This window comes from Fusarium poae, chromosome 2, assembly GCF_019609905.1.
Source record: "Fusarium poae strain DAOMC 252244 chromosome 2, whole genome shotgun sequence".
Taxonomy (NCBI): Eukaryota; Fungi; Ascomycota; class Sordariomycetes; order Hypocreales; family Nectriaceae; genus Fusarium; species Fusarium poae.
This window is the reverse complement of record NC_058400.1, coordinates 1,179,518-1,196,178: the sequence shown is the minus strand read 5'-3', so window position 1 is coordinate 1,196,178 and position 16,661 is coordinate 1,179,518. Positions and strand designations below refer to the sequence as shown.

At 45.9% G+C, this 16,661-nt stretch overlaps 7 protein-coding genes across 7 annotated transcripts; 3 read left to right on the top strand and 4 right to left on the bottom strand.

Annotated features, from left to right (window-relative positions):
• Positions 1-1,477: 1,477 nt before the first annotated feature.
• On the top strand, positions 1,478-2,338 carry FPOAC1_004324 (uncharacterized protein; the record flags this gene model as incomplete). The annotated part of the gene is made up of 1 exon (XM_044848876.1): positions 1,478-2,338. One exon carries the CDS (start codon positions 1,478-1,480, stop codon positions 2,336-2,338), a length of 861 nt encoding a protein of 286 aa, XP_044707586.1.
• A 1,670-nt stretch (positions 2,339-4,008) lies between these two features.
• On the top strand, positions 4,009-6,394 carry FPOAC1_004323 (uncharacterized protein; the record flags this gene model as incomplete). Its single annotated transcript, XM_044848875.1, has 2 exons — positions 4,009-6,211; positions 6,264-6,394. 2 exons carry the CDS (start codon positions 4,009-4,011, stop codon positions 6,392-6,394), a joined length of 2,334 nt encoding a protein of 777 aa, XP_044707585.1.
• A 203-nt stretch (positions 6,395-6,597) lies between these two features.
• Positions 6,598-7,004, bottom strand: FPOAC1_004322 (uncharacterized protein; the record flags this gene model as incomplete). The annotated part of the gene is made up of 3 exons (XM_044848874.1): positions 6,598-6,759; positions 6,836-6,904; positions 6,957-7,004. The coding sequence occupies 3 exons, from the start codon at positions 7,002-7,004 to the stop codon at positions 6,598-6,600; spliced, it is 279 nt and encodes a 92-aa protein (XP_044707584.1).
• Positions 7,005-7,589: 585 nt separating this feature from the next.
• Positions 7,590-8,936, top strand: FPOAC1_004321 (uncharacterized protein; the record flags this gene model as incomplete). The annotated part of the gene is made up of 2 exons (XM_044848873.1): positions 7,590-7,764; positions 7,810-8,936. The coding sequence occupies 2 exons, from the start codon at positions 7,590-7,592 to the stop codon at positions 8,934-8,936; spliced, it is 1,302 nt and encodes a 433-aa protein (XP_044707583.1).
• Positions 8,937-9,294: 358 nt separating this feature from the next.
• On the bottom strand, positions 9,295-9,931 carry FPOAC1_004320 (uncharacterized protein; the record flags this gene model as incomplete). Its single annotated transcript, XM_044848872.1, has 3 exons — positions 9,295-9,429; positions 9,480-9,862; positions 9,910-9,931. The coding sequence occupies 3 exons, from the start codon at positions 9,929-9,931 to the stop codon at positions 9,295-9,297; spliced, it is 540 nt and encodes a 179-aa protein (XP_044707582.1).
• A 738-nt stretch (positions 9,932-10,669) lies between these two features.
• On the bottom strand, positions 10,670-13,922 carry FPOAC1_004319 (uncharacterized protein; the record flags this gene model as incomplete). Its single annotated transcript, XM_044848871.1, has 5 exons — positions 10,670-11,867; positions 11,920-12,142; positions 12,228-12,356; positions 12,452-13,464; positions 13,519-13,922. The coding sequence occupies 5 exons, from the start codon at positions 13,920-13,922 to the stop codon at positions 10,670-10,672; spliced, it is 2,967 nt and encodes a 988-aa protein (XP_044707581.1).
• An 800-nt stretch (positions 13,923-14,722) lies between these two features.
• Positions 14,723-16,340, bottom strand: FPOAC1_004318 (uncharacterized protein; the record flags this gene model as incomplete). The annotated part of the gene is made up of 3 exons (XM_044848870.1): positions 14,723-15,758; positions 15,812-16,125; positions 16,176-16,340. The coding sequence occupies 3 exons, from the start codon at positions 16,338-16,340 to the stop codon at positions 14,723-14,725; spliced, it is 1,515 nt and encodes a 504-aa protein (XP_044707580.1).
• Between the last annotated feature and the right edge of the window lie 321 nt (positions 16,341-16,661).

The following is a 16,661-nucleotide window of genomic DNA, read 5'->3' as shown; positions in this document are numbered from 1 at the left end:
ATTAATATTATAAAATAAATAGACTTAAATTAAGCTAATAATATTAAAATATAATATTTAATATTTAAATATATCTTTAATATTAAAAATAAAGTAATTAATTAAAGCTTAAAATATTAATTAATAATTATATTATTATTTACTAAAGCTAAATATATTAAATAAATATAAGCTATAAAAGAAATAATATAGCTATATACCCTTATAAATAAATTTCTTTATTATATTTAATAATATAATAATATTAAAACTATAATTATATATAAAGATAATTAAAGTATTATTATAATATCTAAGAACCCTTAGTTTTACTATAAAATAAAATATATTACTATTTAATAATATTATATTTAAAAATAAGTTATTAATAATAATATATAAATAAAATATATCTTAATAATTAATTAAATTATTAATAGATTTATAAAAAGACTTTCTTAATAAGCCTTTAAGAAATTCTATTTAGCTTTTAAACTTATTAATAAAAACTAAATATACTATAACTTTAAAATATTATAATATATTTATTATTTAATTAATTATAAATTAAATAATATTATTATATATATATAAGCTAGATTTATATATATATATTAAATATAGCTTATAAAGAAAAACTTATATATAAATATACTATTTTATATTCTAATAGATTATTATTAATTAAATAAATATATAAATATATTATCTTTTTCTTAATTTTTTATTTATAAAGGTATTTTTTAAATTTTATTAAAATAGTATTATATATTATATAAAAATATATATAAATAGATATTATAAAGAATAAATATTATATAGGGATAATAAAAATAGATTATTATTAGCTTAAGGGGGAATATTAAGATCTTAAATCCTTATTTATTTAATCTATTAATAGTCTTTATAATATATCTAGTTCCTCTTATATATCTAGTTCTTTAACCTTTAATATACTCAAGTAACCATCATACAATAGTTTATTATTATATCCTTAGCCCCAGGAGGCTAACTTTTCTGCTACCCGGTAGCCAGGGTACAACTCTGTTGGGAGGTTCTGCAAATCATGCTGTATGAGTGAGATAACTGACCATCCGCAGTAGATGCATGAAATAATAAACCAGGTTTTGATAGACCCGAAAGTACTGTATTGTTGTAGATTAACGAATTTGTTAAAATCAGATATAAAATGGAGTCTTTGACGAGACTTGACAGGACCAAATTTCATGCCACCAAACAGGGCTCTTTCTACTGAATACTCACTCATATCCATTTAATTTCCACAAAACGACACTATTGACTGAACTAGCGTCGACCAAGTCAATAGTCTATTTGGAAGCTTGGTTGATGAGCCAATGAGCAGTGGTAGCGTCGCAAGCACTAAGCCCTATTTCACTTCAACAGCAAAGGAGATGCATTATAAGGGGAAGACAAAGTCGTTCGATTACACGTCTAAATCTTTTCCTTTCAAAATTATCGCGTCTTCGTGGATGTCGAGATGCTTCGTCCCATCAAGCTTGTCATTCTCGCCGGCTTGGGTTACTTGGTTAGTCAAACCAGGGCCGGCCCGTGCAAGCCTCAAACAACGTCTACTGAAACATCACAAATCACAACCACATCGGATCTACCGCAGATAAGCATCACGACTACGCTTATCGAAACCTCAGCTACCTCAGCTGTCACGGCATTCGAAGAGACTACACAGTCGGATGATGTTCTTGTAACCACCACAAGCGACTCAACCTCAGCATCTACCACGATTGTACCCGAGCCCGAATCTACTTCACTTCTGGACAATGGCGGCTTTGACATTCTACCTGCTACAATAGAGCCCTGGGAGAAATACCTCGCCTTTGGAGATCAAGCCGAGATTTCGATAAGCGACACAATATCTCAAGACGGAAGGGGGTCTGCGCGATTCAAATACTTGACTGGGCCGCGCCCGAACGTCGACCCTCAGTACATGGTCCAGAAACTCGACAAGAACAAAGTCTCGTTCGGCGTCACTTATCAGCTTACGGCATGGTTTCGTTCCGACGTTTCTGCTTCCCCCCTAACTCTAGCCTGTCCCAATGCATTCATGCAGGGTATCTACGATACCAATAAATACGTGGCTAGAAAAGGATTCCAACTCAACGAAGAAACACCTAACCAGTGGCAGAGCTTTTCTCTCCAATTCAGTTTCTCTGAGCAGCAATTCAACCAAGGTGATCTGTATGTCTGGGTCAGCCTGTTCTGCCGAAATGGGTTCGAAGGGTTCATGGATTCTGTTGCATTGGAGGTTGTTCCTGTGGATGACACTCCAAGCACGACCGATTTGGTTCCAACAACAACGTCAACACCACCAGATGGGATCTAACAGTCAGCAACGTTGAGTTTTGTGTTCATCGGATGAGTTTAAGCAGAAAGTTTGTGTTATGTAGCCTCTTGGTATAGTCATTAGAGTTGTGCGAATATAACACTTTTTGAGAGACTCTGAGAGCTGTCATGAACCTGATGAGTTTGTGAGGCTGAGCAAAACCGGTCCACCTACCTGACATGCGTACTATCTTGTCAGTAACCCCGAGAATGCAATGTCTAATGGCATTTCATTTTGTAGACCGGATTCATGCAAATGATTGCTATTGCAATGCAAGTAATATGTCTTCGGATTTGATTGAGTTTGCTCGTTGCCTCCGTGAGTGGTTGTATTATTCTTGGACCCCTGAACGGCAATTGGCGTGAAGCACTGCAAGCAACATATCCTCGAAGTTGAGGTAAGGAGCTGTTGGAAGCTGCAAGTATCAGGCAGAATGGCTGCCTGAACACTTGGGCAGGAGGTGACACAAGGTTCGTATTACTCTCGCCACAAGGTTCTCGAGCGCTTGTTCAAGATCTGGAGATGAAAGACGTGGTCTCCTGATCAGCATTTTATGACAGAGGCGCTGACGCCGCTTATCACATTCAATAACCACTTGCAAGCGACCCTTCGAACGAAGATATCGGGACATTACATCTGCCTCTTTTCTTACCATCGACTCTCAATATGTCGGAACCGGCCAGCTCCCGTCTCGACGGCCTCCCGACTGCAGTGACTGCGTCCACAATTCGACAGCCATACTCTTCACAACAGCTCAGTCAGGCTCAGTCCTTCCCAATGACCGACCGTCCAGTCAGAGAGTCAATCCGGGAAATAGACGATAATTCCTGGCTTATCGGGAACAAAGACCTGCTCTCACGCGCTTCTCTTTTAGAGTGTACATGGGTCTAAAGGCCAACAGTTAACACAATGCCAATCTGAGGGATGCTTAACTACGAGTTTAAGTCCGTCAATAACCGCTTCTAAGACATAAATCAGCGCTTTAAGGAAACAAAGGCAGAAAATGCTCAAGTCCTAGCGAGTATTTAGAACAGGAAACTATTAAATCATTTTCTTCCCAGCCATGCACTTCCCATCTACCTGCTAAACCAAGGTATTACATAAAGCAACATGCAAACGAGTTTTATGCCTTAAAACAGTCATCCAGTCGACGACAGATAGCCATGCTTGCCTACCTTGCCATGTTCTATACGGACTAGTTTTTGAAGGTTTCTGAGGCATAAGTCCCAAGGTATACATATAAAATCAACTCAATGGTTCTATACGGACGAGTCTATCGTAACTTAACCCTCCTCAAGGTATCAGAAAAATTAGCCGCTGTAAGACTGAGAGCCGAAATTAGTGGGCCACTATATGCCCTTTAGAGTAGAGGTCGTAGACTTTTTATTTTTGTAACCCAGGTAAAAAGACTTAGGAGGTCATTTCTTCTGCTACCCAAGGTAGGTTGGGTCCACCAGTCATTCAATTATTCTGCCGTTCGGTAGTGCTGAATTAGCCTCCTGTTTTGGCAAGCGGTGAGGCCCACTTTGAGACGCGACGGGGTTCAAGTAAACAAGTACCAATGCGACAAAGACATACATCAATTAAACGACAAATGACTGAAAACGGCTTTCAAAAATACCAGAAATGAAGAGACCTCAATAAATCACACTCATTAACAATTTACGGATATGGAGGAATCTGCGCCGAAAAGACAGCGCACAGAGGGCAGCGCGTCACCTCGAAAAAGACGCCCATCTTATGCATCACCAACTAAAGCCAGCATGTCAAGACACCACCCAGAAGCATTTGAGAGAAGAATGTCCAGGTCACCTCAGAAATTACCGAGCGCTCGACAATCAGCGCAATTCACTTTTGATAGCCCTTCGGAAGCTCTCGCTGCGCGCTTGGCTACAAGTCGGATCGTTAGTGATGCTCCTACGCCAACGCGCCCGGGTGAGGCGACGCCAGTGCAAGAAGACTTTAATCCATTTCGTGGTGGGGGGTTGAGACGGTCGCCGCCAGCTGGCGTACGGATGGATATTGATACGCCACCTGTTGACCCTTTCCGACGTGGAGGATTGAGAAGATCGCCGCCGGTTGGGGCGCAGGGAAATGATGCGCCGCCAGCTTCGATGCCTGAGCCAGAGTTACCGCCAGCAGTACAGGCTTCCTCACCTCCTGCGCTGCCAGCTTCTATGCCAGAACCCCGGGTCGAACGACCTGCAGACGAATCTGTGCTGGAATCGGAAAGCGACGCATCTCCTCCATTGGAAGAATCCCCTCCAGAGGAAGTATCCATGGCCAGGTCTATCTCACCTGTCGCAAGTCCATCGCCAGCCCGATCATTCTCATCGCTTAACATTCAGCTTCCACCTCGGTCGTCCTCTGAGGTCAGGTCGCCTTCACCTGCTTTATCTTCACCCGCTCAGGCCCCAGAACAGCAAACCATGCCAGAACCAGAAGCCCAACAGGAGCCCCAATCAGATCCGGCGTCCGAATCAGATGTCGCGGTGGAAGAAGCTCCAGAATCAGGCCGAGGGTCTCCAAGCCCACCGCCGCCTTTGCCAGAGTTCTCTCCTTCACCTCCTCCAGCTTCCATGCCACCATCTAGAATCCCCCGCCTAGCCCAGGAAAGTTCTCGAAATAAAGCACCCGCAGCATCACAGCCTATTCCCCAGTTACCGCCTCTGGATAATGGACCACGCAAGAGTTTCCAGAATAGCCCGGTCAGGTTCCGCGACCCATCGCAACAAGATGTCTCACCTCTTACCCAACCACCATCGCGACATTTTGAGAAGCCAAGAAAGGGCCAGGTCATTACAGCTTCTCAAGAGAGGAAGCCAGCAGCGACGACCGTATGTGGCTCAAGACAGACACGCCCATTCGACCCAGACACAGAAAAGAAGAAGGAACGAGAGAGGATCCGGAAAGAAATCGAGTCATTGCAGAAGGATCTTGGAGTTGCGCGAAGAGAGAATGAGCGGATACGCGCGATGCAAGAGTTCGGTCGTGTTCTTGCACCTGTGGACCAAGATGAGATAGTTGACCTCATCCAACGTCACCTCATGGATGCAGATACAGAGCCAAGTCAAACATCGACACAACAATTGTTACAAGCGGCATTGAAGCCTACAGCTCTCCTCCCATTTGGAAAGGCCATCGCCTCAGCACCTGTGGAGGACAAGCTGGCCTATGTCAAGTCGCATTACCCTGTTCCAATGACAGCAGACGAGGAACTGCCTTATCTTCAACTATTCACACCATTCACAGCATCATCTACGATCTCAATTTTGCCAGAAACCAACAGCCAGCCCCTCAGACAGCTTCACTCCGTTCTTCTTCGATCACGCGAAATCCCCGGACTCTTCACAGCAAAGGTGGAAATGACTGTCAATCCCCTTGAACTATCGGTCCTTCATCTGAACGTCACAGACCTAGAGCCTGCTGCGAAGCCTGAGCTCGGTCCATTTATCCAGAAGATCTGCACAGGCGACTGCAATCGTTCTATGCAGCGCAATGTGGGAATTGTGACATGGGCGATGGGCGAATGGCTCCGCGTCGCTGTTGAGAGAGCAGGCTTTTGGTGTCAATTGGAGCAAACATTGGGCACCAAGAATGGTATATCGGAGATGACTACACAAATGCGAACAAGAAAGAGACGGAGAAAAGATGATGATGGGGACGAGGATATGGACGAGTCAACGCAGGTAGACTCTGTTAAGAAGGTAGACCTCATTCGCTACATGGGTCAGCAACACTACGACATTTCAATACCGTACAACGATGCAGAGGAATCGGGCGCCAATGTACGATTCAATTGGAAGGTGGAATTTGACTGGACGGGAGAAGCGCAAACGAAACTCTCCGTCCTGGTCGGCGCCCCAGGCAAATGTGAGTACAGTTACTACTACCACAAATGACCCCTGCTAATGAGACATCACAGGGCACCAAACAGACGAACGAGGAGTGCTTGGCAAGATCCCCAAGCTGTTTGAAGAACTTGTACATGGTCACCAAAACACAGAAACAGCTGTAAAAACAATTGTAGCGCTCATCGCGGGAGAGCAATCATGATAGAGTCGGTCGGGATAGATGGCAAAGTTTACGAATGCATTGGCGCGTGGTGTCGAAGGAATTGTTTTTTGCGCAGGTCGCACTGCCGAGATACCAGATTATCGTAGATTAAAGTTGATTAGGCCTCAAGAGCCAAAAATGCATCCATCCAACCCCCCTTTTTTGCCCTCCATCTAGATCATCGTAGTTCGTTCGGTAGTCGTTTAGTCGACGGTAACGCCGAGCTTTCGGAGCTCAACCTTGGCCTGCTCAATCTCCGTTGTGAGCTCCTTGTGCGCGTCGGGAACGTCGTTGAAGGTGAGGATGCCAAAGCCGAGTCGGAAGAGGAGGTATGCGCCAAAGGACACGAGAGCCCAGAAGGGAAGCTGTTGCAGGACATGTCAGAACATCAATTCAATCCACAATACACTCGTCAAATGGTTTGTTGAGTGTCGGACGTACCACAGGAACGATCTGCTCCTGGATCAGGGGAGGAAGAGGGATGAGCTCGAGAAAGAGAGCAAGGTAGAGCTATACACAGTGGTTAGTCGAAAGAAGCAGAGACGAGAGTCGAAGAGCATACGGAGGAGACGAGGAGGGCGAGAGAGATGGTCTGCTGAGCGCGTGTCATTTTGGCGGTTTGGGTAAGGAACGTGAACTTGAACGAGCGCGGGGGAGTCTGCGACTGCGATTGATGATGTCGGTTCTTGAGGAGACGTGTATAAAGTTGTCAGGGGTCGCGTGGAAAGGAAATCGGATGACTAAGGTGGAGCAGCGGGTATTAGGTAATCATGCAGGGGTTATCGATACGAGGTGGCAGTTTGAGGTTCGCGATAGCTTAGTCTAACCTGGAGTCATCAACATTAAATTGAACATGTTTCAATAAATCCTTCGATTCCTTAATTCATGGGGTCGGCAATAGCGGCACTTTTTTATAAACGAAGGATTTTCAGCTGAGTCCGTGCAGACCCTCGTGTGCATCAAATGCCGATCTTTCGGACGATTATGACCACTCGATAGACGAAAGAGGAAGCTCGTTTGTGTCAGGTAGAGACATATGCTGCTTACTCCCATGGCGCAGCACAAGTGCAAAGCTCGGAGATTGAGGGGAGAAGGCGCGCTTTGATATGGCTATATAACTATTTAAACAGAGTGTTCGGCATTCATTTGAGTTGAAAATTGTCATTGTTGTTGCCTAATCAACAAATTCGTGATAATGCATTATTCACCATTGGTCTCTTTTCTGCTCTTTGGATCTGCCACAGCATGGCTTCCTCATGAGCGTGACCTAGCATCGTTCAATCAAACTGCCCGATTTGAACAACTCGGGAAACGCTTCAAGCCAAAACTGGCTGATGGTATTACAAAGATTCGCGGTGTCAACTTTGGCGGTTCGTATTAAATGCCCGCTTGAATAACATCCGCTGATAGATCAGGCTGGCTTGTCTGTGAACCATGGCTCCAAAGAAATACCTGGGAAAACTCCCTCAACTGCGGCGACTCTGAGTCTGAATTCGACTGTATGAATGACCACTACAAAGGCGACAATCGCGAAACAGGAAACAAACGTTTTGAAGAGCACTGGAAGACATGGATTGACCCAGCTACAGTCCAGTCTGTTCACGATGTTGGCCTAAACACCATTCGAATTCCCATAGGATACTGGTCTTACACGGACATCGTGGACAAAGAGTCTGAGCCATTTGCTGATGGAGATCGAATGCTGCCTTATCTCGATGCTGTCGTAAAGAAAGCTGCTGAACTTGGTATCTATGTCATCATAGACCTTCACGGCGCTCCTGGTGGACAGCAGGAAGATGTATTCACAGGCCAGAATAACAAACCAGCTGGCTTCTTCAATGACTATAATTTTGGACGCGCCGAGAAGTGGCTTGCTTGGATGACGGATCGTATCCATAGGAACCCTGATTATTCATCTGTTGGTATGATTGAGGTTCTCAACGAACCTGTTTCTCGTCATGATGGAGGCAACCGATACCCTGCCCCAGGTCAAGATCCGGGTCTTATTGAGAAGTACTATCCCGCAGCCCTAAAGGCTGTTCGAGACAAGGAAGCTAGCCTCCAAGTCTCCGACGACAAGAAACTTCATGTTCAGTTCATGTCGAGCAAATGGGATTCTGGCGACGCTCGTACTCAATCATCCATAGCCAACGATGCACTCACAGCTTTCGATGACCACAACTACATCGGCTTCGCTCTGAATGATGACCAGCACAGCAATGCGGACCCTTACAAGCTTATGCACAGTGCTTGCACCGACTCGCGAGTTGTAGACGGCCAAGACTTTACGTTTACTGGAGAATGGAGTATGACGTCGGACTATGACTGGAAGGATAAGGAGTTTTTTAATAAGTTCTTTACTGCGCAGCAGCAGTTGTATGAGGAGCCTGGTATGTCTGGGTGGGTGTATTGGACGTGGAAAACCGAGACAAATGATCCTAGATGGACGTATTCGTATGCTACATCCTTGGGATATATTCCTACTGATGTGGAAGGGCTGCAGAATAATGTTTATCGGGATGTTTGTGCTGGTTATAGATAGGGTGTTGCTATGATTGGGGACGAGTGTGATGAAATTTGTGAATTATTGCAGTTAATACATCACAGACGTATAACAAGATGGGATGCCGTGGCACCACACTAATATCCCTTTTAGCCAAAGACCTGATCGCTACAAAGGCGAGACCGAACATGTCTAATATCGAATGATTCCTAACTTCTGTTGGATCTTACGACCAGGATCGTTCTTCTGCTGGCACCACCATTTCCTCCGAGGGAAACTATTGTCACTGCCATTGTCCGACTGAGGTCTTGGTTGTGGAGACAAGTATCCTAAGAGTCTCGTCTACACCGGCCCAAATGACACAGGAATCTCGCTTGAGAGGCCTCAATCCAAGTCTTCAATAAGAAAAGTCGTAGTTTGCAAGTTCTTCCTCGTCAATGTCGTCCCAGTCTACCTCGGGCAAATCGCGGGACCAGGCTGGCCATTCACTGTCTTGTTCGAACCCAATAGACCAATCCTCTACAGCGGCCAGCTACCCAAGTCAGTATAAGCATCAAACAGAAGAACTTTCATCGAGCATACCTGTATCTGCGACATAGCTCGCCGCCACTTGACAATAGCCTCGCCGGCACCGGGCTTGTGAACCATGACGTACTTTGGGTCTGCACTCCCCTCTTCCACTGAGTAGCCAACCCACTGGAAGACCCAATGACGCTTCATCTCGTCCAAGATCTTGAGGACGCGATCCTTGCCGAGGTTGGTAGCTTGATCGCGGCCGCCGGCATCTTTCCAGTACTTGAGAACCAAATCTTCGTCGACCTCTTGGACTTCGGCCTCGTAAAAGGTTGCAGTGGTGGTGGCGTCATCATCGGCTGAGGCTTGCCACTGGACGGTGAGTCGAACTTTGCGGTTTGAGCGGTAGGCTGTGTGGCGAAGGATCTTCCGGACTTGGGCGTCCGCAAAGGCTATAAGAATGTCAGCTCCGTATTTTGGGTGGTCAAAGAGGACATACACTTGAGGCTTTTGTCAGGCATGGTGATGTGATTCGATGACGGTTGATGCTGTGGTTCACTAACGCTTTGTGCGTCCTGTCATTCAGTGATTCTCAATGCTTGATGTGAAATGCTGGGCGGGGAGGTCGAAGGACAGAAGATGGAAAACTTGGAGATTTATAGATGACAGTGACTAGGCAGTGCCAACGCTAGATACAAACGACCAGTATTCAACAAACGATGACAACAATAGAACATGATAGCCCCACCAGGATAAGTGTTATCAAAGCGTTTTCTTTCTCTTCAATATTTGTCACTATTGTTCTTACCGCCTTGACTTAGGTAAAAGGGCTTGCTCAAACAAAGAATGCAATCCGACATAGCTATTGAGGCTGAGCGCTGTCAAGAAAATGTTTCTCATCCCTGGTTTTATCATTCAAAGTGAACAAACTTTGTAGAGTTTGTTTTTGGATAAAGGACATAACAAACAGGAATATGAGGTAGCATAGTCAATCATGGAGGAACTTAAAATACGTCCAAAGGATGTTTGTCGCTTTTTAGGGGCCATGCAATATCTTCGCCGTGGACCCCCAACTCTTGGGAGTTTCCAAACATTATCAAGTTTGTATTTGAATTCGCCTTGACGTGCCTACTTCATCAAGACCTTTGAATATCAATACGTAGCCAAAGGTGGAATAGAACGTTCCCCATTGATTACAAATAGTAAAAATAATAGAATAATGTTGCTGGATTTAGCATCGTAGTTAAATCTTTGCATCTTTACAAAAGGAAAACAAGCCCAGCAAAAAAGAACATCGTCACCAACATCCCCTCCATTGCTTTCGATACCGCTGCAGAGACCACCACGATAGGAGCATTCGGCGCCGCCGGTGTAGAGGCCGGACCTGGCCTACGGTGGAATGTTGGCTCCATGGGCTTGGGCTGGTCACTCCCTCCCACCGTGTCAGGCTTTGGTTCCGTCTTAGGCACTTCAACAGGTTGGCCACCAGGCCTTTGTTCTGTTTCGCTCACTTTAGCCGGCTTGCCTTCATCATAGTCTCCAGCCCCAACAGGACGGTCGTGGTGAGTCTGAGGTTGATCAAACCTATACCCTCCGTCGCCCTCATGTGGTCTGTCTCCAGTGGTAGGTAGATCGCTTTGTGGTCGAGGCTTTTGCCAATTTTGAGAGTCTCCCTCAATAGGGTGAGGGTTCTGTTCATATGGGCTGGGCTCATGATGTTGCACTCGGTGAGTTTGATAAGCAGCATGATCCCTCGTCTGAGCTGCTACAGCTGCACCGGCTGGAACTTCAAGAAGGATAGTGTTCTCGCCCGAGTGACCACAAGCATTGCAATCGACTTTGATGGTTGTCATTTCCACCGTTGGTCGTGGCTGGTGCTGGCATAGACGACAAGGAGAAGGTCTCAGGGTACTGCAAAACTCAGTCACAGTTAAATGCGATGGGTTATTGGGATCAACAACCGTATATGTTACGGTAGTGACTATCGGTGCTACTCCGACCCTGGTGCTTGTAGAGTTACCCAAATTGAAGGTGGCACTGGTTGGGAATGGGGGAATGATAGGTCGACCGCCTTGCGATCGAGTGACAGGCTCCGATGGTTCAACGGTGATAGCTGAGTCGATAAATGATTGCGTGCTTGACAAAAGAGGCAAAGGAATGGTAGAGTCTCCAGTAGGTAAAAGAGAGTTGCTTGTTATTGCGTCAACAGTGCTGATAGTGTCTGAAGATGTGAGAGTACCAGAAATGGCTTCAATTTGAGCATACAAGGTGAGAAGGATACCCGGAGGAGCATCTCGACGGCTGAGACGTCCACGGGACTTGAATCGTGATTCGGGATTTGAGTTTGCGTCGACCACTCCACCGCAGAAGAGGCCTGGATCTCCAGGGCATGGTAAGTCGCAACGACCATCCGCAACCGTGTCGGCAGCGTCCAAAGTATCTGCTGCATAGCAAGATCTAAATGAGGTAAGTTTTGAATCCTTAAGTTTCATTGCGCCTGGGGTGTTACCTTAGGTAGATGCCGATATAAGCACGCCCGGCTCCGAGCCTTACACATTCCGCGGTCGTCATGTCGGAGGTTTCACCGATCAATTCGAAGCTGGGATAACCCTCTGGAGATCCTAGACATCCAAAGAACCTGAAGTTTCCAATAACTGCCAAGTTGGATGGCATGGCAGACGAAGTCGATGTTGGCGGTGTTGGCACGTCGTCAGCCGTTGAAGTAATGACTACTGAGGATCGAATGTTAACCAGTGCACGTAAAGGCACGGTGAAAGGTATCTTGGATTTGTGCCTCCACGGCTAAAGGGTACTTACTATCGCTGGAGCTTGTTTCCTCCTCGGGCACAAGAGAGGAGGGAGTGATAGGGTTGGTTGAAGACTCAATCTTCTGGACCGTGGTTGTTCCCAGAGACTCTGCTGTAGTTGTAGTACCGAGATTGGGAACTGAATCCGATATTAGTACATAGTTTTAGAAGTGAGATCTTCCCCGTCGGGCATGTGACAGTGACCCGGACATTGATTCTGGACCGTTGACATACCTGTGGTATCATCGATTGAGATTCCACTACTCGTACTCTTGGTGGGTTCATTCGTGAAGGTCGAGACTGTCGAGCTTATGGAGGGTGTTTCAACATCGACCGAGGTCGTAGTAGTACCATCGATAGGGGCATCAGAAATATCAGTCGTCTCTGTACCCGTCGTACTCTCAGTGGATGAATCTGGGGATGTTGTAGTTACGGTATCCGACTCAGTCGCAATGGTTGAAGACTCTGTCGTTGTACCACTTGTCGTAAGAGTAGATGTAGTAGTACCCGGCAGCTGTGTTGAAGATATGATTGTACTACCATCCTCGGTTGATGTCTCAGTGGTTCCACTTGTAGTAGCCTCTTGGGTGGTGACAGCCGTAGGGTCATCGCTAGTTAAGTCTGTGGAGGATGATTGGGTAGTAGTCGTTGTTCCGTCAGTAATAGCGGTAGTTGTTCCGTCGGCTGTAGTAGTTACGGTCTCATCGGCAGTAGTAGTTGTTGATTCGTCTGCAGTGGTTGTAGTAACTTCGTCAGCGGTAGTAGTAGTGATTTCGCCGGCCGTAGTGGTAGTTGTTCCCAAGTCAGCAGTCGTTGTAGTTTCTTCGGCAGTAGTAGTTGTAGATTCTTCAACCCCGATCCTGACTGTACCAGATACAGTCCCTGAAGGGGGGATAGTCGTGGTATATGGTAGTAGATCTGCCGGCAATGGAACCGTGGTAGTCACGTAGGCAAAGCGAATATCATCATCGCAGTCGACACAGGCTTCAACGTTTATCAAAAGCCCAGTATCAAACGCCCCATCATTTGTATCGCAAACTGCAATTACCATGGTAGTGGAACTAAATGTGGCGGGGATGTCAATCCAGAAAGGTGGTGACGAGCTATAATAGGAGGTGAGGCTATCAGGCGGTCTGATGCCGAAAGGCGAAAAAAGATAGGGGCTCGCAGCATTGATCGCATTTCCGTTGGGATCCAAGGCGTATTGCGTGCCATCAACGAATATACCGATGGGGTCAGGCGCATCTCTGGGTATTGTCAGTCAACTGGTTATTCGTAGCTCGTCCCAGAATGCTACTTACCCAATTTCTTGTGATGCAAAGATAAACTCAATTCTGATACCATTATAGGCGGGATAAACGAAGAATTCAACCCTGAGTACAGCTGCATTGGAACTGCCACTACCACAGTATGTGACCGATCCGGGTGCTTCGTTGTTGACATTTTTGTTACCACCTGGCAATGCTCCAGTAGCCAAACCGGAAGTCAGTATCGCACCACTCCCGATACCAAAAGGTCCATCGACAAACGTTCCAGAGCTTTGCGATGCGCCTGAGAAAGTTGCACCCAGGATTTCTATACCCGGACCGAATATCGCAGAGGCCAGAGCATTTGCATCGCCCGTCTCTGTAATGCTGAATGCCTGACACTTAGGTAGCAGTGCCGACAGGGAAATAAGCCCGAAGCTCGACAGCTGGAACCGCATTGTGGACAATTCGATTGCGCTGACAAGATGTTGTATATAACGTCTCGTTCGTCGTTAATTTCCAGCAAAAAAGAGACGAAGAGCAGAGCTGGCACTGTTATATGTTTTTCGAGTGTAGAGAAGGGAGACTCAATAAAAAGTGAAATGAGTAATTAAAACATTGCTCTGTTGTTTGGGGGATTATCCTCATATGGAAGTTCATTCAGCCAGCCTCAACTTCCGTCCTGGCATGTTTGTGGCAATGTAATCACAGGTTGTTTCGCCTGTTGGTTCTCGCACATACTTTCTCTGATATTTGTTATGCAGGGTATCTAAGATTATGTCTATCAATAGCTTGAAAACCAAAGCTGAGCAAAAGCAATAGCGCTCCCTCGCTGTCTTACATTGCCCTACTGCACTCCATTCCGCGCAACCAACAACTTCTGCTCCTGAAGCTAGCATTGCAACGAACACAAACTAGGTCTAGCTAAAATAATATCATAAGGCTATAGAGCGCGACTGTAGGGCCTAGTGACACACACTTGGAGGAAATATTGCTTGTGGCTTGGCTGAACATGAATCATCAATTTGAGCTTGCCTACGATTGCTATGTAGCCTTCTCAAACAAAGTTAGACCAGAGAAGATTAAGATAGAGAACGTTGGTTGCATCAGACTCCTAGAAAGCGTACAGAAATCAGGGATCATAATAAATATGTGTGTCTTGTAAATATGCGGATAGGATGTCGCTAAGTTGGCCACTTCACGCTCAGCTGAGGCTAGACTTGTGGCAAATACCAATAACAGAAATTGCTAACCACAATCAAACCTGAATACTTCGTTCGTCCGGTTGCTTTCGATCATTCGTCCCAGAAATACCCTCTTCCTCCACCGCGACTTCATTAGTAGGATCAAGTCCCCAGCTGATGACCTTGGGATATTTCCGCACATAGAACAGAATCCCTAGAATAGCAAGGATACTTCCGGCACTAAACGCAGCAGCTAGAGGAAATCCAACGGGATATCTGGGAGAATCACTCACACGCCAAGCGCGTAAAGGAATAGTTGCGTGGCCAACATAGACCAGTGTAATAGCAATCGCCACTAGAATAGATCGTACCTCGGGCTCCTTTCTCAAAATTTCACCGACCCAAGCAAGCAATGCATATCCCCAAGCTGCAGTGGCAAAAGTAAGGAAGTAAAAGCCCATAATGGTTCTCCACGAATCAGGCCAGCCTGAAAGAACAGATGTCGCTATAAGTTGGACCGTGGCGGCGCCAACGCTAACCTGCCAACGCCACGCTTTCCAATCACTGAGGGCGTTGAGGCCAATATTGCAAACTATGCTGATAGCATAACCGCCGAGTGGGATCAGGTTAACTGTGTATACTGAATAACGCGGTGTTCCGTCTGGATTTTGTAACCCTTTAAGGAAGAGTAAGAAGTAAGAGTTTGCACGCTGACTCCATGCAAATTGAAGATAAGCTGCAAGAAACAAATATGACAATGGACTCATGACGAGAAGTTTGAGTTTGTGAACGAGTGTCTTGAACGGTATAATACCAGATGTTTTGACACCGCAGTCGCTCATTCGAAGACGTGCGAGTTCTTTTTCGGCTTCGGTAAGCCAAAGAGCCCTTGTGATGGCTGGCGAGTCAGGAATGACGAGTAGGCCGATGAAACCCCAGAAGATCGTCATGATACCACTGACGATAAACAACCATTGCCAACCAGCATGGCCTGAGACACCGTCGAGGTTCTTGTATAGTGCGGCTTGGAGGATGCCGAGGAACATGTTTCCTGCTACACCACTGACGCCGAAAATAGCCAGTCGTTTACCAAGTTCTTCGGGACGGTACCTGTTCATGAATCAGCATAGGTTGTATGTGATTGACTGGAAGCGGGGACATACCAGTTGAAGATCAGATTCACGATACCTGGCCACGATGTAGACTCGAATACACCAAGCAGAAACCTCAGCGCAAATATAATTTTGGCATTTGGGGCTTTGTATGTGAATAGAGTAAAAAGTCCCCATATAATCTCACAAACTGGGAGGAAGATAGATGGTCGGACTCGTGTTTGGATGAGTTGCGATGGGACGATAAAGATCGCATAGCCGATGGAGAAATATGTCGTAAATTCTACCAGTTCGTTGCCGTAGAGATTGAGGTCTTCCTTCATTCCCGAGACAAATGCAGCCGTCGTGGCAGATTGATCCATGTCCTAATTCAAATGTCAATTTGGGTCAGTCATCAAGTGTGAACCCGTCGTACTTTGAATAGACCAGCTATAAATGCCCACACCAGCAACAAGCAATCTAATTTAAACACCAGAACATGTGATGGATTCTTGAAATACGGATGGACCTTGGCCAGCCATGATGTTGATTCTGTCATGGCTTCATCGCGACGTTCCGATAGACTTGACGGCGCAGACATGATCACTCTGTCTTTTCGCCTAAGCCCCCGAAAATGAAAGACAAGAAAGTGAGAGAGTTTAAAAAAGTGATCGACAAGAGGTGAGAAGGCGATTTATTTAGATTTCCAGCCACATTGCCGCTACTCCGTTAGCACTACTACGTAGCGAGTGCAACATCAGCCTAGACTGTACTCCCGACGTTCTAGAGCTTCCAAGAAGAGGGGAACGGCAAGTTACTCTGGTTTTACTTGTCTCAATCAAGGTTAGACAAGGAAGGAGAGACAAGCTCTTGAAGACTTTTAACGTTGTAGATAACGACGGGAAAGTCAACTACCGACGCT